The sequence below is a fragment of the Chaetura pelagica genome, unplaced genomic scaffold (genome assembly GCF_000747805.2).
Source record: "Chaetura pelagica isolate M959 unplaced genomic scaffold, ChaPel_1.0 scaffold50, whole genome shotgun sequence".
In the NCBI taxonomy this organism is placed as follows: domain Eukaryota; kingdom Metazoa; phylum Chordata; class Aves; order Apodiformes; family Apodidae; genus Chaetura; species Chaetura pelagica.
In genome coordinates, this window is record NW_009952366.1 from 6,872,154 (window position 1) to 6,893,718 (window position 21,565).

General features: G+C 40.3%; 2 protein-coding genes across 2 annotated transcripts in view; both read left to right on the forward strand.

Annotated features, from left to right (window-relative positions):
* LOC104398029 (probable imidazolonepropionase) overlaps window positions 1–13,417 on the forward strand; it is a 60,861-nt gene extending 47,444 nt beyond the window's left edge. The window contains exons 2-9 of the mRNA XM_010008071.1: window positions 1,655–1,761; window positions 2,621–2,685; window positions 3,280–3,557; window positions 6,389–6,614; window positions 9,958–10,082; window positions 12,217–12,310; window positions 12,705–12,865; window positions 13,303–13,417. Of these exons, the coding sequence (XP_010006373.1) occupies window positions 1,655–1,761; window positions 2,621–2,685; window positions 3,280–3,557; window positions 6,389–6,614; window positions 9,958–10,082; window positions 12,217–12,310; window positions 12,705–12,865; window positions 13,303–13,417 (1,171 nt within the window). The remainder of the gene's footprint in view (window positions 1–1,654; window positions 1,762–2,620; window positions 2,686–3,279; window positions 3,558–6,388; window positions 6,615–9,957; window positions 10,083–12,216; window positions 12,311–12,704; window positions 12,866–13,302) is intronic.
* A 314-nt stretch (window positions 13,418–13,731) lies between these two features.
* LOC104398031 (probable imidazolonepropionase) lies at window positions 13,732–19,558 on the forward strand. Its single transcript, XM_010008072.1, has 6 exons — window positions 13,732–13,751; window positions 14,918–15,143; window positions 16,099–16,223; window positions 18,358–18,451; window positions 18,846–19,006; window positions 19,444–19,558. Exons 1-6 carry the CDS (start codon window positions 13,732–13,734, stop codon window positions 19,556–19,558), a joined length of 741 nt encoding a protein of 246 aa, XP_010006374.1.
* Window positions 19,559–21,565: the final 2,007 nt, after the last annotated feature.

The window sequence follows — 21,565 nt, forward strand, 5'->3', positions numbered from 1 at the left end:
CCTGCCCTCTGCCCGGCTGAGCTGCTACCTAACCTGGCTTAGCGGGTTTGGTTATTTCATAGGATCATCTCACCGAATAGTAGGATGGTTTGGGTGGGAAGGGGCCTGAAAGATCATGTGGTTCCGATGCCCCTGCCGTGGGGGGACACTTGGCGCTCGAACAAATTGCTCTCTGGCCGTAACTACTTCCCGGACTGGGGCACCCACAGCTTCCCCAGGCAACCTGTTCCAGTGTCTCACCACTCTCATAGTGAAGAGTTTCTTCCTAATGTCTCACCTACATCTACCCTCTGTCAGTTTAAAGTCATCACCCCTTGGCCTGTCACTACATGCACTTCTAAAAAGTCTCTCCCCAGCTTTCTTTCAGGCTCCTTCATGATGTGCTGGAAGGCCACTGTAAAGTCTCCGTGGAGCCTTCTCCAGGCTGGACAACCTCAGCTCTCTCAGCCTGTCCTTACAGGAGAGGTGCTCCAGCCCTCTGATCATCTTTGTGGCCCGGCTTTGGGCTCGCTTCAAGAGCTCCAAGTCCTTCTTGTGCTGGGGATGCCAGAACTCCAGGTGGGGTCTCATGAGAGCCGAGTAGAGGGGCAGGATCACCTCCCTCCATTTGCTGGCCACGCTTCTTTTGATGCAGCCCAGGATGTGTTTGGCTTCCTGGACTGCAAGCACACATGGCTGATTCATGTCTAGCTTCTCATCAACCAGCACTCCCAAGTCCTTTTCCTCAGGGCTGCTCTCAATCCCTTCTCTGACCAGCTTGTAATTGTTCTTTGGATTGCCTCAACCCAGGAGCAGGACCTTCCAGTCCATATCCTGATCACTGCCTTTACTGCTCTGCATTCCCACTTCCAGCCTCATGAAGGAAACTGTTAGTGTCAGTCGTAACTGCTGCTGCCTTCTGCCTCTCAGTTGTTTCTAGGTGAACTGACATGTACTAATAGCAATCCTATAAATAATTTGTGCAATTAATGGAAGTATTATTAATAATGTATGTAATGACACCTCTCCCATTTCTAAATGCTCTATCTACTATTTGCCTCTTAAAGATTCAGCCCTGTAGAGCAGAGGTACCTTCAGTGAGGTACTGATGATGGCTTCCTGTTACTAATTCCCGTGGCTTGAAAAGAGCTGGGAGAAAATTGGTGTTGAGCAACCTGATCTAGTGGGAGTTGTCCCTGCCCATGCAGGGTGGTCGGAACTAGATGATCTTCAAGGTCCCTTCCAACCCAAACCACTCTATGATTCTGTGATTCAGGTTCAGGCAGTGGAGGTTGGTGATGATGTTTTGATTTCTATGAGGCAAAGAATGCCCTGCAGATACTTGCTAGAGGAATGCTATGTATTTACTGATCTACAAGAGAAAAATAATGTTGTGTAGCAGAAATTAGAACTAAAGTGTACCAGAGTATCATCCTGAGGGATCTAAGCAGAAGGCAAGACAAGTTATATAGCAACCAATGTGAGATGCATGGCACCACCCCATTGTTCTTTGTGCATCTGTGAGATTAGCAAGGCACCTTCTGTGTGCAGCTGCAGGCCTGCTGAAGGTCCCTACCCCCTATTTCAGTGAGTTGTTGAACCAGAAGCTCTGATGGTGGGTATTTGACTTTCCAGCATGTTCATGCTTCCTTTGTTTGTTGCCTGTTGCTTGCAGAGATGGTCACATCAAAGCTGTGGGCCCCGCAGATGTTATTCGCAATCAGTTTTCAGGAGCAACTTTTGAAAGAGTAATTGACTGTTCCGGGAAGTGTGTGTTACCAGGTATGTTTATTTTTTCATAATGATACAATGCCAAATGGTGGCAAGTACTTGGAGACAAAGAAAATGTGTACGAAACATCCCTCCATCCTTTTTCCTCTGTATTCGGAGCTGGTTTGATAGTATCTTGTGTTGAGGGGCAGAATACTGTAGCTGCTTCATCAAGAGTGATGCAAGGAGAAAACTGCAGCATTTGGCATGTTTTGGTTTGGTTTGTGTTTTTTTTTTCATTCACGGTAGAGCTCTGTCTGTCCTTGTTTTGTTTTTCATCTGTCCCTCTGTGTAGGATCATGTCAGTAACACAGCTGGCCTGCCGAGTGACTTCACATCTCTTCTCTACCCTTTCCACCCATCAGCCATTCAGCCATGGAGCTCAGTCTCTCCGTCCTGCCTGCAGCCAGTTGGAGGCAAAAGGGCAGCACAGGATTTTAAGTCACATACTCTGGAACTTTACCAGTTAAAAAAAATAAACCTGGGCAAAATTCTTGTAAATGGTGTTAGCACACAAGGTGTTATACTGCTGTCTTTAAGCAACACAGGCTTAAAGTCTAACAAACTCTTAAAAAAAAATCGTTGTTTCTTCCAGTTTGAAAATGTCATCAAAACAACAAGAAAAACTCAGCAACTGATGCACTTACCTGCAGATGTTTTGCATAAGGTGTCACACCTAAAGAACTGGAAGAAAATTAATAGCCTTTGAAGGACATCCTAGATTTTTGTCTGCTTTGATATATTTTTTTTTTCTTGAACCAGTAGAGGCTGTACAGGGGAGATTCTCTCCGTTTCACTTGCTTGCATGTTCGTAAGCTTTTCTTTTGCGCAGTGAAATAACCTGAGTGTCCATTTACTTTGTTTTCTTTAGGCCTGGTAGATGCACATACACACCCAGTGTGGGCTGGTGATAGGGTACATGAGTTTGCAATGAAGGTAATGGCATAAAATTACACAGCTGGATTTTTCTTCATCTTTTCTATGCATAACTATTTCTGCTTTCTACTGACTCCCATTTTTCAGCTGTAGAAAGGTCTATAATTTCTGTCAGATAATCTAACTGTGGGAGGAGGGATGGTTTTTGAGTACTAGTAGGCTGAGAGAGGAGTTTAACTGCAGCCTTTGCAGCCAGCCTTGATGCATTATTGCATTAATGGAGCAATGCAGGACTGCAACCTTCTGTTACCATCTAAATCTCCATCGTTTTTTCTCTGTTCCACAGAAAGGAATTTTTGAGCTAGAGATAGGTTTTCCCCTTGGGCTCAGGGGAAAGCAAATCTTCAGGGTAATTCTCTTTATGTTGCTTCTTAAATCATTTCTTCACTTAAGTAGTGGGGAGAAAGAAGTGGGGAGAAGAAGAATTAAAGGAGCTTTCCCCCCTTTCCCCTCCCACCCCACTTATTTTTTTCCTCTCTCACTGCAAAGACACTGAAGACACTTTCCAGAATCCCTTGTATATAAAAGGCACATTTAATAGCTAATTGTATGGGGGGGGGGAGTGTTGGTTTTCATTTTCTTTTAACCCTCAAGCTGGCAGGTGCATCCTATATGGAGATCCACCAGGCTGGGGGAGGAATACATTTTACTGTGGAACACACTCGGGAAGCCACAGAGGAAGAGCTGTTCACCACCTTCAAACACCGCCTGGAGCGCATGCTCAGAGCAGGATCCACGCTGGTTGAGTGCAAGAGTGGATATGGCTTAAACCTGGAAACTGAGCTTAAAATGCTCCGGGTGATTGAACGCGCTAAGCAGTCCATGGATGTTGGCATTTCATCAACGTACTGTGGAGCCCATTCTGTGCCGAAGTAAATCGACTTGGTTTTTCTTGCTCTTGTTAAGTGTTACTGCTTTGCATTGAAAAGTGGGGGTTAAATTCAAGAAGGTTTCTTCTCGCCAGCCCTCCTGAAGTGTAATGTATTTGAAACAAGAGCCAGTGTTTACAGAAGGCTTTACAAAATTTTAATTTGGAGCAAGACAGGAAAGTATTATTTAATGTCTGCTAAATGCCAACCTAGGCTCAGGACAGAATCCCTGGCTGCAGCAGATGCTCACGCTGAACGTAGCGTGGATTACAGGGCTTCCTGTACAGGAAGCTGTTTTGCTTGAGTTTGCTGCCACCCTTCAGGCTTTGTCTCTGCCATGAGTTTTATTTTGACCAGCTAACAGAAAACCCCCCACTATATTTTATCCTTATATACCTCAGTAAACAAAGCTTAATCCTGCTTCTGTGCAATGAAGAATTGCATACGTCTTAGAGGTATGAGGTGAGTAGAAGCTTAAAGTAAATGTGCTCGATCACAATTATTTTGATGGCTCAAGTTGACATACTTTGGGGTTGACAAGTTGACATACATAAATTGAGGTTTTCCCCCAGATTGTATCTATTTCTTAGGCCTTCCTTTCCTTCTCCCCTAAAATGCCTTGGGAGGACGTTTTGTTGTAGGTACTTAATGGCAGCTCTTGACTAGATAGCCATTGAAAGTCTAACAGTCTTCTGATTATTTTGGAATGACCATAATCATGCAAATTGCTTGCATTTATTGTAAATCATTGCCACATCCAATTTGCTAACATAGAATCAATTTTAAGTAATTCTATTTCATGTGAAACAAGAGAGCGAAGTTCTGTGTGTTCTTGGAACACACAGACCCCCATGCTTAGACCCCCATGAGGAGCTTTGTTAAGTTCTTCCTAAGTCATTTACTTGCTTCTTACACTTGGCTTAATTTACTGTTGCAAGTCTGACCTCTTACAGCAGAAGCATCACCAGAAAGTTCATGTAATTGATACAGCCAAGTCTTGCAATATGTGGCATGTCTTGTAAAGCTTCAACATGTGGAGGCTTAAGAGGAGCCTGCCTCCAGACTTGCCAGCACTGGCTATTCTTTCTTCCCACCTGGAAGTTAGCTTTGGGCAGATCTAAGAACTTGCTGTGTTTATCTGTTCACATTTCTAGGTATATGGCAATTCAGTCCCATTTTCTGCTTCTTGAAGGCACCACTGACACATGATCCAAATTGACCCTACTCTGCACCAGGGGCTGGATCAGATGAGCTCCAGGGGTCCTTACAAACACAGTTATTCTGTGGGAGAGTGCATTGGTACTAGGCAGTACTTACTGAACTATGTGCCAAACAGTGCAGGCTACTTTAGTCTGAGCCATCCTAGAGCAAAATAAGGCTGCTCTGTTCGTATTAATCCTTGTTCCTGCCCATCACTTAAAAAAAATATTTCCAGCCTCAGAACTTCCAGTTCTTTAGGATATGAGCCTAAGAAGCTCTCAGCAGGGGGACAAAGAAATAACTGCTCTGTCATCCAGTCTATATAATATAAATAACTGCTCCAGTCATCATTTTGAACTTAATTAATGATTTTGGGGATGCCTGATTGTATTGGGTTTTTTTTGTTTGGTTTTTTTTTAATCAGCAAGGTTTCACTGGGCCCTTTTCTTCTTTAGGAGGACATTTTCATAGTGGCTTTCTGAACAGAAGTCTCTTGTGTTACAACAATGGCAGGTTGGCATTCTTGGGCATTATGTCCCCTAAAAAAAGTGAAATGAAGGCTTACATTTCCCTCTGGTTTTTTTTTTGGTTTTGGTTTGGTTTGGTTGGTTTTTTGTGGTTTTTTTTTTTTGTTGTTGTTGTTTGGTTTTTTTTTTTTTTTCTTTGGCTCTGGTCCTAATCCTTCAATCCAAATTCCTCCAAAGGCTGCAGAGGAAAAGAAGAAAAGGCTTGGCATGGCAAAAGCCTGAGCAGCCCCAATGGCTGTTTCAGTGAGAGGAGAACAAAAGAAGAGTTCTGCTTTGCTTTATAACTGCACAACTTTGTTTATAAATCCAAGCAGAATTTGGCTTCTTGAACTTGCTGCGACTGTAAAACTCCCAACTCACCCCCACGTAGCATTTGTATAAAGCTGGTCTGTGCCTGCCTTCCAGTGCCTGGAATGAGGATTGAGATGTCACAGACACTTGGCTGAAATACCTCACTTATCTTTAGAGCTTAAGGTTGCAAAATATTAACTCAGATTTGACGATTGTTTGCTCTTACAAAGGCATTTACTGATCTCTTCTGAGTTATCTTTGTGTAGTAGGGGATTTATAAATGGCTCTGACTTGGGGGAATCAAACCTCGAGAGGCCCTTCTCGTTTGGAACCTGTTATTTAGCTATCACTCTGAATGATATAAAAGGAGGAGAGGTCAATATAAAATAATTATTTGTGCTGCATATCACCACTACAGCTTTGATTCTTGCATTAAAACATTGCATGAATGCCAGTTAAATATTTGCATAATCATTTACATATTTAAAATGCATTTTAGAATTCAGTACAAGTAGGTCAGAATATAGGAATAGGAAAATGGAAGAATTCATTTTAAAATTCTCATGTCTTGGTTAGCATCCAGTAAGGTAACCTGATAAAAAATATCTAGCAATGCAATCTAATATTCTTTGACTGGAAAGTAATTAGTGTTCGACAGCACATGAATTACAGTAATTTTAAATTCTTTAACCTGAAGGGTTTTTGAGAGATTTGTGTACTTCTCTAAAGAACCTAGTAATTGCATGTAGAATTTGAATGTTTTCCAGACTTCAAGGGAATTATTCTTATGGGTCTGTAACATTTTCTTTTTGTCAGAGGGAAAACTGCTGCTGAAGCCACAGATGACATTATCAATAACCATCTCCCTAGGCTGAAAGAACTCAAACTAAGTGGTGAAATACATGTTAACAATATAGATGTGTTCTGTGAGAAGGGAGTCTTTGATCTGGAGTCTACTAGGAGAATTCTTCAAGCTGGAAAAGATATAGGGTTACAGATTAACTTCCATGGAGATGAACTCCATCCAATGAAATCTGCTGAGGTATGTCTTTCTTCATATTCACTTAGGCCATTTTTGCTTCTGTTTTGCTTTTGTGAGAGCTGAATCTTTGAAAGAATTGCAGTTTTCAAAACCAGGGTTTTCTTTTCTAAGACTTTATAAAATAGATCATTCATAGACATCTATTTCTATCAGAAAGTGCAGCCCTTGTGCAGCTTCAGCGTTAAGGACATGGGAGGAAGCCTTGACCTCTGAGACTAACGTGCTGACTAATCAAACATTGACTTTGCTTATCTTCCACATGGGATACAGATGGGAAAAGTGGATATCCATGAACCCAAGAATGACAAAAACAGAGTTTCTGTGCAAAGAGAAAAATCCCTTTTCCTTAAATGTCCTGTTAGTAGCAAAAAGTCAGATGTGCAGCGAACACACTGAGAGGCAGGGTTTAGTCAAGAGTAGGCTCCTAAATATCTTGATAAAGAAAATCACTCTTAAGACTATGTTTCAGCTTCCTTTTAGCATCGCTTCTCTCCTGTGGGGTCTGCTCCTGTTTTAAAAAGAAAAGAAAACCAAAACCAAAACAAAAATTTGATTGATCATAAAAGCCTTTTTGGTGCTTCACTATTGAAGACAGCAGCCACACTGCTAGTTCTGCAGCCAGTGTCAGTTTTGTCAACCCTTTTCTGCTGGATACTTTGTAACCAGGAGTTGATAGTGGTTTTATCCATGCCTGTCTCAAGTTCATCCATTAAAAGCACCACTGAACGTGTGCTTTTAGTCAGTGGATGGTTTAATACCTTTTTGTGATTGACTTTTCCTGCAGTAAATTCACAAACGTTTTGTCTCTGCATTTTGTTTGTTCTTTCAAGCATTTGTTATTTCCTTAAGTTAATTTTGTATCAATAGTGAAATGTCTCCACCAGTCATTTGACAACAACATTGCTTTACTGAATTAATTGAGAACAGTGAGTGATTTTCTTTTTAATCAGCAAGGTTTCACTGGGCCCTTTTCTTCTTTAGGAGGACATTTTCATAGTGGCTTTCTGAACAGAAGTCTCTTGTGTTACAACAATGGCAGGTTGGCATTCTTGGGCATTATGTCCCCTAAAAAAAGTGAAATGAAGGCTTACATTTCCCTCTGGTTTTTTTTTTGGTTTTGGTTTGGTTTGGTTGGTTTTTTGTGTTTTTTTTTTTTTTTTTGTTGTTGTTGTTGTGTGTTTTTTTTTTTTTTTCTTTGGCTCCCATCCTAATCCTTCAATCCAAATTCCTCCAAAGGCTGCAGAGGAAAAGAAGAAAAGGCTTGGCATGGCAAAAGCCTGAGCAGCCCCAATGGCTGGTTTCGTGGAGAACAAAAGAAGAGTTCTGCTTTGCTTTATAACTGCACAACTTTGTTTATAAATCCAAGCAGAATTTGGCTTCTTGAACTTGCTGCGACTGTAAAACTCCAAACTCACCCCCACGTAGCATTTGTATAAAGCTGGTCTGTGCCTGCCTTCCAGTGCCTGGAATGAGGATTGAGATGTCACAGACACTTGGCTGAAATACCTCACTTATCTTTAGAGCTTAAGGTTGCAAAATATTAACTCAGATTTGACGATTGTTTGCTCTTACAAAGGCATTTACTGATCTCTTCTGAGTTATCTTTGTGTAGTAGGGGATTTATAAATGGCTCTGACTTGGGGGAATCAAACCTCGAGAGGCCCTTCTCGTTTGGAACCTGTTATTTAGCTATCACTCTGAATGATATAAAAGGAGGAGAGGTCAATATAAAATAATTATTTGTGCTGCATATCACCACTACAGCTTTGATTCTTGCATTAAAACATTGCATGAATGCCAGTTAAATATTTGCATAATCATTTACATATTTAAAATGCATTTTAGAATTCAGTACAAGTAGGTCAGAATATAGGAATAGGAAAATGGAAGAATTCATTTTAAAATTCTCATGTCTTGGTTAGCATCCAGTAAGGTAACCTGATAAAAAATATCTAGCAATGCAATCTAATATTCTTTGACTGGAAAGTAATTAGTGTTCGACAGCACATGAATTACAGTAATTTTAAATTCTTTAACCTGAAGGGTTTTTGAGAGATTTGTGTACTTCTCTAAAGAACCTAGTAATTGCATGTAGAATTTGAATGTTTTCCAGACTTCAAGGGAATTATTCTTATGGGTCTGTAACATTTTCTTTTTGTCAGAGGGAAAACTGCTGCTGAAGCCACAGATGACATTATCAATAACCATCTCCCTAGGCTGAAAGAACTCAAACTAAGTGGTGAAATACATGTTAACAATATAGATGTGTTCTGTGAGAAGGGAGTCTTTGATCTGGAGTCTACTAGGAGAATTCTTCAAGCTGGAAAAGATATAGGGTTACAGATTAACTTCCATGGAGATGAACTCCATCCAATGAAATCTGCTGAGGTATGTCTTTCTTCATATTCACTTAGGCCATTTTTGCTTCTGTTTTGCTTTTGTGAGAGCTGAATCTTTGAAAGAATTGCAGTTTTCAAAACCAGGGTTTTCTTTTCTAAGACTTTATAAAATAGATCATTCATAGACATCTATTTCTATCAGAAAGTGCAGCCCTTGTGCAGCTTCAGCGTTAAGGACATGGGAGGAAGCCTTGACCTCTGAGACTAACGTGCTGACTAATCAAACATTGACTTTGCTTATCTTCCACATGGGATACAGATGGGAAAAGTGGATATCCATGAACCCAAGAATGACAAAAACAGAGTTTCTGTGCAAAGAGAAAAATCCCTTTTCCTTAAATGTCCTGTTAGTAGCAAAAAGTCAGATGTGCAGCGAACACACTGAGAGGCAGGGTTTAGTCAAGAGTAGGCTCCTAAATATCTTGATAAAGAAAATCACTCTTAAGACTATGTTTCAGCTTCCTTTTAGCATCGCTTCTCTCCTGTGGGGTCTGCTCCTGTTTTAAAAAGAAAAGAAAACCAAAACCAAAACAAAAATTTGATTGATCATAAAAGCCTTTTTGGTGCTTCACTATTGAAGACAGCAGCCACACTGCTAGTTCTGCAGCCAGTGTCAGTTTTGTCAACCCTTTTCTGCTGGATACTTTGTAACCAGGAGTTGATAGTGGTTTTATCCATGCCTGTCTCAAGTTCATCCATTAAAAGCACCACTGAACGTGTGCTTTTAGTCAGTGGATGGTTTAATACCTTTTTGTGATTGACTTTTCCTGCAGTAAATTCACAAACGTTTTGTCTCTGCATTTTGTTTGTTCTTTCAAGCATTTGTTATTTCCTTAAGTTAATTTTGTATCAATAGTGAAATGTCTCCACCAGTCATTTGACAACAACATTGCTTTACTGAATTAATTGAGAACAGTGAGTGATTTTCTTGAAAACCTGCTTAGCTTGGAGCTGAACTAGGAGCCCGAGCTATCAGCCACCTGGAAGAAGTTAGTGATGAAGGGATCACAGCAATGGCAAGAGCTAAGTGTGCTGCTGTCCTTTTACCAACAACTGCCTACATGCTAAGGTAAGGCCATTAGGTGGGATGAAAACGTTTGTAACAGCAAAACCATGTTTGTGGTTTTAGGGTCTTTTAGTGTAAAAACATAAGACTGTGCCTTGAGGATCTGTCTGCATTAGTGGAGACTATCACTAAGAACTGAATGAGCCTACCCCTGTTGGTTTTGACGGAGATCCTAAAAAATGAAGCAATGCCCTACTTCTGAGAAGTCTCACAGTACATTTGGAGTGTTTCAGTCAACATTTGAATTTAACTCTTATGACAGGCAAAGTTGATAATCAGGTATTCATTTAAGAAGAAAAATAGACTGTTTTTTTAATCCACTTAACTTTTTAAAACTCAATTGGCTTCTTTTCAGGCAAATTATATCTGCAATTTATGTATTTCCTCTCTTGCAGAAGGTTTTGCTGGGAAATGAATCCTTTGTTTATCTAAAGCACTGAAACACTGTGGTGAGCATTTAAAAAATCTCACCTGATTTTACCCAGGCAACATTGAGCAGTTGCCTTCAGAACACTGCTTTTCCATATGCAGATATTCCAGATAAGCATAGATGGATCACCTGTTTACTCCTAAAGCCAAAAATAACCCAACTGGATGATGAGGACCACAACTAAATAAGACCTTCCCTCCTGTGAAGATCCTTGAGCTAATCTTGGTTTATTTTCACCTGCTTGCTGAGGCATCAGGGGTTGTGTCATTGCCACCTGTGTTCACATCTGTGTCCATGCCTGTGTTTCTATTTGTGGTTAGTGGTCCATGCCCTGCACCAGTGCTTTGCAACCACTGGCTGATTGCAACTAAGTGCACCACCAGAACACAGCTTGCAGGGAGGACGTGTGGTCCTGCAAAGTGACCCCAGGCAGGGAGGTAAAGGAGACAACAGAGATGCAGCCACTTGTGGAAGAGGCTGTGGCTATATCTCACATGTTGCTCCAGGGATTCCAGGTGGTGGAAAGCCTATAACCTTACGATAAGCCTAAGATAGGCATAATGACAAACTGTAGGAAATGAGGCCTCATTTGGTCCAGTGTAAGGTGCACTATTTACAGAACACAGGCCTCTCAGTCTAATACACTTTAAAATTGAAGAAGGGATGTAACAGATGACCAGTTAAAAGAGTAGTAGAGGGCCCAAGGCTGTGCAATGTATAGGAAGTTGCTAGGAGATGATGTGGTACATCCTTTGGTGACCTCCCTCAGTTCCTTCAGCTCCAAAGGTGAGAGCTCAGACCTCTGACTAACAACACAGAAAGCTCCCAAGGCATCGTGCTGTGCAGGAGCAGAAGGTATTTTCTCATAAATCTAAGAGGCTTCTAGAGAGAGAGGGTTGTCTTATACAGAATGTAAATACTTCATCGAGATCTCATTTATCATTCTTTTCTGTTAACTGCAGTGATTCTCAAACTACTTTTTGAGCAACAGATGTTCCAGTGTTTCATTTTTATGGTTACAGTGGTTTATTTCCAGATACATGTTTGGTGCTGTTTGCTTTACAGCAACTATGGCAAAAACTTCATAGAGAGTGTCTTTCCTATGGCTGGCACCCACTCTTGCAAACACCTACTCAGATTAATCCAGTGGCCGAACAATTTTGAAGTGGCTATTCCAGATATTGCAGTTATTGCAGATATCTTTTGCATTAACATTGCTAAGTGAGAAAGTCCTCTAATGTATACAAATTAAAGTCACAGCCTCAACTTACTATTTCAAATTACTGACAGATTTGGGAAGGGACTGTTGCATTGTGTTTGTCACTGCTCATGTTCAGTAGCCTGTCTTGGAAGGTATAAGGGCTAAAAAATTACTTCTTTGAGAAATAAAGATTTTCACCTTGTAGCTCCTTCCCCAAGTGGCTGAGGTCTGGAGAAATACCAGAATTTCAGTGGCCTGGAGCCTGGTGCTCGATAGTTGCTGCTGCCATGTACTGTTACTTCAAAAGCAGTAGGCCACGCATCCCATTTATGCTGTGTGTAGGGTGATTGGGAGGGAGCCAAGTGGAGACTTCGGCCTTTTGTCTCCCAAAGAATTAGTGTGACTGAAGGCATGAATGTAGCCAAGCCGAGTGATGACTTTTGCTCTTGTAATTCATCATGTAATAATTAAGTGACTTGTACTGACAACTGTCTTTTTCCCACTAGACTGAAGCAACCTCGAGCTAGAAAAATGTTAGAAGAAGGAGTTATAGTTGCTCTTGGCAGTGACTTCAATCCTAATGCATACTGTTTTTCAATGGTAAGCTATTCCTCATGCTTATGACAACAGAAAATTATGAAGTCTCTTACCAGAAAAGCTTGGTTATAGGTATTGCACAGTTAAAATTGTATTAATGAGCTCTGTGCCCAGCTTTGACAATCGCTTATGCTTATTTATGCAGGTTCGTAGTTTTTGGCAGAAATTTTGGAAACCAGAAGGGCTTCCATTCTTCATATACACTGAGAGGCTTATAAAAAAGGCTCCCAAAGGTCCTGATTTCAGAGCTTTGGTTTTGGAGTTGGCAAGATTTATGTTATGCAGGACAACTCCTTCTGTTGCACAAGGAGGGAGGAGAGTGCTTAGAGATTTGAGGCATGAACAGCTTTGTTTGTGTTACTGGTAACTCCCATTTTCCACTTAACTTTCCTGCTAGCCCATGGTGATGCATCTGGCCTGTGTAAACATGAAGATGTCTATGAATGAAGCACTAGCAGCCGCCACCATTAATGCTGCTTATGCTCTGGGAAAATCAGACACACATGGCTCCATAGAGACTGGCAAGCAGGGGGATCTAGTGATCATCAATTCATCAAGGTTTGCTCTTCCATTGTCATTTGAAATGGGATTTAACATAAGGGACTTTGTTTTTCACCAAATTGTGGATAAGTGGAGAGGTTAATTAATTTATTGTGCTTTAGAGGTTATTTTAATCTGAAAAAAAGGGACACTTATTTTAGACCCACTTTCATTCACCTTAATCACTCCAGTGGAAAATAAAGCCTAAAACTTATTGGGCTAATAATACAAATAATCTGTGCCTAATTACAAATTCTCTAAAGATATTACCTGGTTATTTTGGGGAAGGAATTATGTACTGATTTGTACATTAATTCACTGTATTCATGAAACAAAGAGATCAACATGTAAACATGGAATAGTTCTTTCTGGTGGTTCACACAATTTTTGTAATTGCCAGGTATACTACTGAGCTGCTTTTATGTAAGTCTTAAACATCTTAACTGTCTTTGTAGGTGGGAGCACTTGATTTACCAGTTTGGGGGACATGAAGCATTGATCGACTATGTTATAGTTAAAGGAAAAGTCGTCTATCAAAATGAGAGGTGTGGAACAATTAGCAGTTACTGAGAGAGGTCAGTAATTCAGGAAGCAACTACAGTCTAATTATCATTGAATATTTCAAAGCAACAACAAATCAGATTTGTATTTACTGCTAAATTGCCTTCCAGCTTTATTGTATTCAAATAAAGTTTACTGAGCATTACACATCTGGTGCATCTTCATGTCCATTGTTCTCTCCACTGAATAAAAATAATTTTGAGTTGCACCTATTTGAAATAAGACAGTTTAAAAACATATTTTCCTATACAATTTTAATCTATAAAACTATTATACTTTTGGAAAAAAACAAAACCAAACCAAAACAAAAAACCCATGAATGAATGAAAAAGTTTGGATCCAAGTAAGATCCAAGAAGAGTGATGTCAAGTGACCTGTGACAAAGGGCCAGGGTCTCAAACATGAACATTTGGATTGGCACTTGTGGATGCTGGAAGGCCACAGCATCCTGAGTAAACATTCATAGCTCCTGCATCTGCTCAGTCTCAAATTCAGCAGATATTTGTTGTTGTTGTTGTGTGTTTTTTTTTTTTTTTCTTTGGCTCTGGTCCTAATCCTTCAATCCAAATTCCTCCAAAGGCTGCAGAGGAAAAGAAGAAAAGGCTTGGCATGGCAAAAGCCTGAGCAGCCCCAATGGCTGTTTCAGTGAGAGGAGAACAAAAGAAGAGTTCTGCTTTGCTTTATAACTGCACAACTTTGTTTATAAATCCAAGCAGAATTTGGCTTCTTGAACTTGCTGCGACTGTAAAACTCCCAACTCACCCCCACGTAGCATTTGTATAAAGCTGGTCTGTGCCTGCCTTCCAGTGCCTGGAATGAGGATTGAGATGTCACAGACACTTGGCTGAAATACCTCACTTATCTTTAGAGCTTAAGGTTGCAAAATATTAACTCAGATTTGACGATTGTTTGCTCTTACAAAGGCATTTACTGATCTCTTCTGAGTTATCTTTGTGTAGTAGGGGATTTATAAATGGCTCTGACTTGGGGGAATCAAACCTCGAGAGGCCCTTCTCGTTTGGAACCTGTTATTTAGCTATCACTCTGAATGATATAAAAGGAGGAGAGGTCAATATAAAATAATTATTTGTGCTGCATATCACCACTACAGCTTTGATTCTTGCATTAAAACATTGCATGAATGCCAGTTAAATATTTGCATAATCATTTACATATTTAAAATGCATTTTAGAATTCAGTACAAGTAGGTCAGAATATAGGAATAGGAAAATGGAAGAATTCATTTTAAAATTCTCATGTCTTGGTTAGCATCCAGTAAGGTAACCTGATAAAAAATATCTAGCAATGCAATCTAATATTCTTTGACTGGAAAGTAATTAGTGTTCGACAGCACATGAATTACAGTAATTTTAAATTCTTTAACCTGAAGGGTTTTTGAGAGATTTGTGTACTTCTCTAAAGAACCTAGTAATTGCATGTAGAATTTGAATGTTTTCCAGACTTCAAGGGAATTATTCTTATGGGTCTGTAACATTTTCTTTTTGTCAGAGGGAAAACTGCTGCTGAAGCCACAGATGACATTATCAATAACCATCTCCCTAGGCTGAAAGAACTCAAACTAAGTGGTGAAATACATGTTAACAATATAGATGTGTTCTGTGAGAAGGGAGTCTTTGATCTGGAGTCTACTAGGAGAATTCTTCAAGCTGGAAAAGATATAGGGTTACAGATTAACTTCCATGGAGATGAACTCCATCCAATGAAATCTGCTGAGGTATGTCTTTCTTCATATTCACTTAGGCCATTTTTGCTTCTGTTTTGCTTTTGTGAGAGCTGAATCTTTGAAAGAATTGCAGTTTTCAAAACCAGGGTTTTCTTTTCTAAGACTTTATAAAATAGATCATTCATAGACATCTATTTCTATCAGAAAGTGCAGCCCTTGTGCAGCTTCAGCGTTAAGGACATGGGAGGAAGCCTTGACCTCTGAGACTAACGTGCTGACTAATCAAACATTGACTTTGCTTATCTTCCACATGGGATACAGATGGGAAAAGTGGATATCCATGAACCCAAGAATGACAAAAACAGAGTTTCTGTGCAAAGAGAAAAATCCCTTTTCCTTAAATGTCCTGTTAGTAGCAAAAAGTCAGATGTGCAGCGAACACACTGAGAGGCAGGGTTTAGTCAAGAGTAGGCTCCTAAATATCTTGATAAAGAAAATCACTCTTAAGACTATGTTTCAGCTTCCTTTTAGCATCACTTCTCTCCTGTGGGGTCTGCTCCTGTTTTAAAAAGAAAAGAAAACCAAAACCAAAACAAAAATTTGATTGATCATAAAAGCCTTTTTGGTGCTTCACTATTGAAGACAGCAGCCACACTGCTAGTTCTGCAGCCAGTGTCAGTTTTGTCAACCCTTTTCTGCTGGATACTTTGTAACCAGGAGTTGATAGTGGTTTTATCCATGCCTGTCTCAAGTTCATCCATTAAAAGCACCACTGAACGTGTGCTTTTAGTCAGTGGATGGTTTAATACCTTTTTGTGATTGACTTTTCCTGCAGTAAATTCACAAACGTTTTGTCTCTGCATTTTGTTTGTTCTTTCAAGCATTTGTTATTTCCTTAAGTTAATTTTGTATCAATAGTGAAATGTCTCCACCAGTCATTTGACAACAACATTGCTTTACTGAATTAATTGAGAACAGTGAGTGATTTTCTTGAAAACCTGCTTAGCTTGGAGCTGAACTAGGAGCCCGAGCTATCAGCCACCTGGAAGAAGTTAGTGATGAAGGGATCACAGCAATGGCAAGAGCTAAGTGTGCTGCTGTCCTTTTACCAACAACTGCCTACATGCTAAGGTAAGGCCATTAGGTGGGATGAAAACGTTTGTAACAGCAAAACCATGTTTGTGGTTTTAGGGTCTTTTAGTGTAAAAACATAAGACTGTGCCTTGAGGATCTGTCTGCATTAGTGGAGACTATCACTAAGAACTGAATGAGCCTACCCCTGTTGGTTTTGACGGAGATCCTAAAAAATGAAGCAATGCCCTACTTCTGAGAAGTCTCACAGTACATTTGGAGTGTTTCAGTCAACATTTGAATTTAACTCTTATGACAGGCAAAGTTGATAATCAGGTATTCATTTAAGAAGAAAAATAGACTGTTTTTTTAATCCACTTAACTTTTTAAAACTCAATTGGCTTCTTTTCAGGCAAATTATATCTGCAATTTATGTATTTCCTCTCTTGCAGAAGGTTTTGCTGGGAAATGAATCCTTTGTTTATCTAAAGCACTGAAACACTGTGGTGAGCATTTAAAAAATCTCACCTGATTTTACCCAGGCAACATTGAGCAGTTGCCTTCAGAACACTGCTTTTCCATATGCAGATATTCCAGATAAGCATAGATGGATCACCTGTTTACTCCTAAAGCCAAAAATAACCCAACTGGATGATGAGGACCACAACTAAATAAGACCTTCCCTCCTGTGAAGATCCTTGAGCTAATCTTGGTTTATTTTCACCTGCTTGCTGAGGCACCAGGGGTTGTGTCATTGCCACCTGTGTTCACATCTGTGTCCATGCCTGTGTTTCTATTTGTGGTTAGTGGTCCATGCCCTGCACCAGTGCTTTGCAACCACTGGCTGATTGCAACTAAGTGCACCACCAGAACACAGCTTGCAGGGAGGACGTGTGGTCCTGCAAAGTGACCCCAGGCAGGGAGGTAAAGGAGACAACAGAGATGCAGCCACTTGTGGAAGAGGCTGTGGCTATATCTCACATGTTGCTCCAGGGATTCCAGGTGGTGGAAAGCCTATAACCTTACGATAAGCCTAAGATAGGCATAATGACAAACTGTAGGAAATGAGGCCTCATTTGGTCCAGTGTAAGGTGCACTATTTACAGAACACAGGCCTCTCAGTCTAATACACTTTAAAATTGAAGAAGGGATGTAACAGATGACCAGTTAAAAGAGTAGTAGAGGGCCCAAGGCTGTGCAATGTATAGGAAGTTGCTAGGAGATGATGTGGTACATCCTTTGGTGACCTCCCTCAGTTCCTTCAGCTCCAAAGGTGAGAGCTCAGACCTCTGACTAACAACACAGAAAGCTCCCAAGGCATCGTGCTGTGCAGGAGCAGAAGGTATTTTCTCATAAATCTAAGAGGCTTCTAGAGAGAGAGGGTTGTCTTATACAGAATGTAAATACTTCATCGAGATCTCATTTATCATTCTTTTCTGTTAACTGCAGTGATTCTCAAACTACTTTTTGAGCAACAGATGTTCCAGTGTTTCATTTTTATGGTTACAGTGGTTTATTTCCAGATACATGTTTGGTGCTGTTTGCTTTACAGCAACTATGGCAAAAACTTCATAGAGAGTGTCTTTCCTATGGCTGGCACCCACTCTTGCAAACACCTACTCAGATTAATCCAGTGGCCGAACAATTTTGAAGTGGCTATTCCAGATATTGCAGTTATTGCAGATATCTTTTGCATTAACATTGCTAAGTGAGAAAGTCCTCTAATGTATACAAATTAAAGTCACAGCCTCAACTTACTATTTCAAATTACTGACAGATTTGGGAAGGGACTGTTGCATTGTGTTTGTCACTGCTCATGTTCAGTAGCCTGTCTTGGAAGGTATAAGGGCTAAAAAATTACTTCTTTGAGAAATAAAGATTTTCACCTTGTAGCTCCTTCCCCAAGTGGCTGAGGTCTGGAGAAATACCAGAATTTCAGTGGCCTGGAGCCTGGTGCTCGATAGTTGCTGCTGCCATGTACTGTTACTTCAAAAGCAGTAGGCCACGCATCCCATTTATGCTGTGTGTAGGGTGATTGGGAGGGAGCCAAGTGGAGACTTCGGCCTTTTGTCTCCCAAAGAATTAGTGTGACTGAAGGCATGAATGTAGCCAAGCCGAGTGATGACTTTTGCTCTTGTAATTCATCATGTAATAATTAAGTGACTTGTACTGACAACTGTCTTTTTCCCACTAGACTGAAGCAACCTCGAGCTAGAAAAATGTTAGAAGAAGGAGTTATAGTTGCTCTTGGCAGTGACTTCAATCCTAATGCATACTGTTTTTCAATGGTAAGCTATTCCTCATGCTTATGACAACAGAAAATTATGAAGTCTCTTACCAGAAAAGCTTGGTTATAGGTATTGCACAGTTAAAATTGTATTAATGAGCTCTGTGCCCAGCTTTGACAATCGCTTATGCTTATTTATGCAGGTTCGTAGTTTTTGGCAGAAATTTTGGAAACCAGAAGGGCTTCCATTCTTCATATACACTGAGAGGCTTATAAAAAAGGCTCCCAAAGGTCCTGATTTCAGAGCTTTGGTTTTGGAGTTGGCAAGATTTATGTTATGCAGGACAACTCCTTCTGTTGCACAAGGAGGGAGGAGAGTGCTTAGAGATTTGAGGCATGAACAGCTTTGTTTGTGTTACTGGTAACTCCCATTTTCCACTTAACTTTCCTGCTAGCCCATGGTGATGCATCTGGCCTGTGTAAACATGAAGATGTCTATGAATGAAGCACTAGCAGCCGCCACCATTAATGCTGCTTATGCTCTGGGAAAATCAGACACACATGGCTCCATAGAGACTGGCAAGCAGGGGGATCTAGTGATCATCAATTCATCAAGGTTTGCTCTTCCATTGTCATTTGAAATGGGATTTAACATAAGGGACTTTGTTTTTCACCAAATTGTGGATAAGTGGAGAGGTTAATTAATTTATTGTGCTTTAGAGGTTATTTTAATCTGAAAAAAAGGGACACTTATTTTAGACCCACTTTCATTCACCTTAATCACTCCAGTGGAAAATAAAGCCTAAAACTTATTGGGCTAATAATACAAATAATCTGTGCCTAATTACAAATTCTCTAAAGATATTACCTGGTTATTTTGGGGAAGGAATTATGTACTGATTTGTACATTAATTCACTGTATTCATGAAACAAAGAGATCAACATGTAAACATGGAATAGTTCTTTCTGGTGGTTCACACAATTTTTGTAATTGCCAGGTATACTACTGAGCTGCTTTTATGTAAGTCTTAAACATCTTAACTGTCTTTGTAGGTGGGAGCACTTGATTTACCAGTTTGGGGGACATGAAGCATTGATCGACTATGTTATAGTTAAAGGAAAAGTCGTCTATCAAAATGAGAGGTGTGGAACAATTAGCAGTTACTGAGAGAGGTCAGTAATTCAGGAAGCAACTACAGTCTAATTATCATTGAATATTTCAAAGCAACAACAAATCAGATTTGTATTTACTGCTAAATTGCCTTCCAGCTTTATTGTATTCAAATAAAGTTTACTGAGCATTACACATCTGGTGCATCTTCATGTCCATTGTTCTCTCCACTGAATAAAAATAATTTTGAGTTGCACCTATTTGAAATAAGACAGTTTAAAAACATATTTTCCTATACAATTTTAATCTATAAAACTATTATACTTTTGGAAAAAAACAAAACCAAACCAAAACAAAAAACCCATGAATGAATGAAAAAGTTTGGATCCAAGTAAGATCCAAGAAGAGTGATGTCAAGTGACCTGTGACAAAGGGCCAGGGTCTCAAACATGAACATTTGGATTGGCACTTGTGGATGCTGGAAGGCCACAGCATCCTGAGTAAACATTCATAGCTCCTGCATCTGCTCAGTCTCAAATTCAGCAGATACCAGGACCCACAGTTATGGTAGGAGGCAATTATTCTACCTATCTTAAATAACGAGTGTCCTGTTTTTGTAGACTTGAAACTCAGCAAGGTGCCCAGGAGGAGCCCAGCAAGGTGCTGCTTAGCAGCTGATCATAGAATCATAGAATTAGAGAATGGTTTGAGTTGGAAAGGACCTTAAAGGTCATCTAGTTCCAACTCCCCTGCATGGACAGGGACACTTCCCACTAGACCAGGTTGCTCAAAGCCCTAGCCAACCTGGCCTTGAACACAACATTCCTGGGCAACCTGTTCCAGTGTCTCACCACCCATACACTAAAGAGTTTCTTCCTAATGTCTAACCTAAAACTCCCTTTTTCCAGTTTAAAACCATTACCTCTCATCGTATCACTACAATCCCTGGTAAAAAATCCCTCCCCAGCTTTCCTGTAGGCCCCTTCAAATGCTGGAAGGTGCTATAAGGTCCACCTGGAGCCTTCTCTTCTCCAGGCTGAACAGCCCCAGCTCTCTCAGACTGTCTTCATAGGAGAGGTGCTCCAGCCCTCTGATCTGCAGCATCTTCCCTTGCTGAGGATCCTGCAGCTCCTGTGGGGCTCTAGAGGCACAGGAAAAAGGTGGTGAGGAAAATGCAATCAGGCACATCACTCATGGGCTGCTCAAAGTTGGAGTTTACTGTAGGTTAGGGGTTGAATTAGGCCTACTGTTGGAAATCAGAGATGCAGAAACCTCACAGTTTACCCCCAGCAGCACTTAGCCCAAGGAGGTCTGGTGGCTACAGCCTCTCAAAATTTCATTCACCTTGAAACCGAAAAGAGCACCTGCAGTCTCCTACAGATGTTCCAGAAAGACTGATCTCATTTATTTTAGGCCGAATCTGAAATCACGTTTGTTCATGTAAGTTTATGTTTCTGATGGAGTTGAGTATGATGCTTCCTTCTGAGAGCAATTTCAAAATGTAAGTTCCTGGGTTTTTTTTAAAGCTGTCTTTCAGCTACTGTTATTTTCTGGGACTTGAACCATCACCTGAGGATGTGGTATACAGAAAAAAAGCATGGTACAGCTCTGGAGTTAAGCTCCTGCAGTGTCTAAGCAGAGACTGTGTGGTAGGGAAGGTCTCTGCACTCTGGCTGAGGCTTTTCTTCAACCTTTCAAATGGACGGTGGCTGCAGAAAAAAAAGGGCTTAACTTTATGGAGGTGAAGTATAAAAACTACACATGGAAAGCATGAGGAAAGTAGCATAAAAATAATTATTGTTATAAGCAGATAATGTAACTTGTGGTACAGAGCAGAGTGCTTTAGTGAGCTAGACCCAGGGAGAACAGCCTCATTAATAGATATTTGAAAGATATCACAAATATGTGTGAGCTTTATTATGACATTCTGATCTCCCTGAGCCTTGGGCATGTATGTTAACATCCAAAATATATAAGCTACCCAATCGAGTAACTTTGTTCATGCTTTAATCAAGCCAGACTAACCAAATAAAACAGGTTTTAAAACAAAGTCCTGGCATTCCT

Excerpts from the sequence above, each read along its gene's own strand:
- LOC104398031 (XM_010008072.1), top strand. The coding sequence starts at position 13,732 with ATGAAAAAGTTTGGATCCAA. Across the intron at positions 18,452-18,845 it reads ATGCATACTGTTTTTCAATG|CCCATGGTGATGCATCTGGC; the intron begins GTAAGCTATTCC and ends CTTTCCTGCTAG. Across the intron at positions 19,007-19,443 it reads GTGATCATCAATTCATCAAG|GTGGGAGCACTTGATTTACC; the intron begins GTTTGCTCTTCC and ends CTGTCTTTGTAG.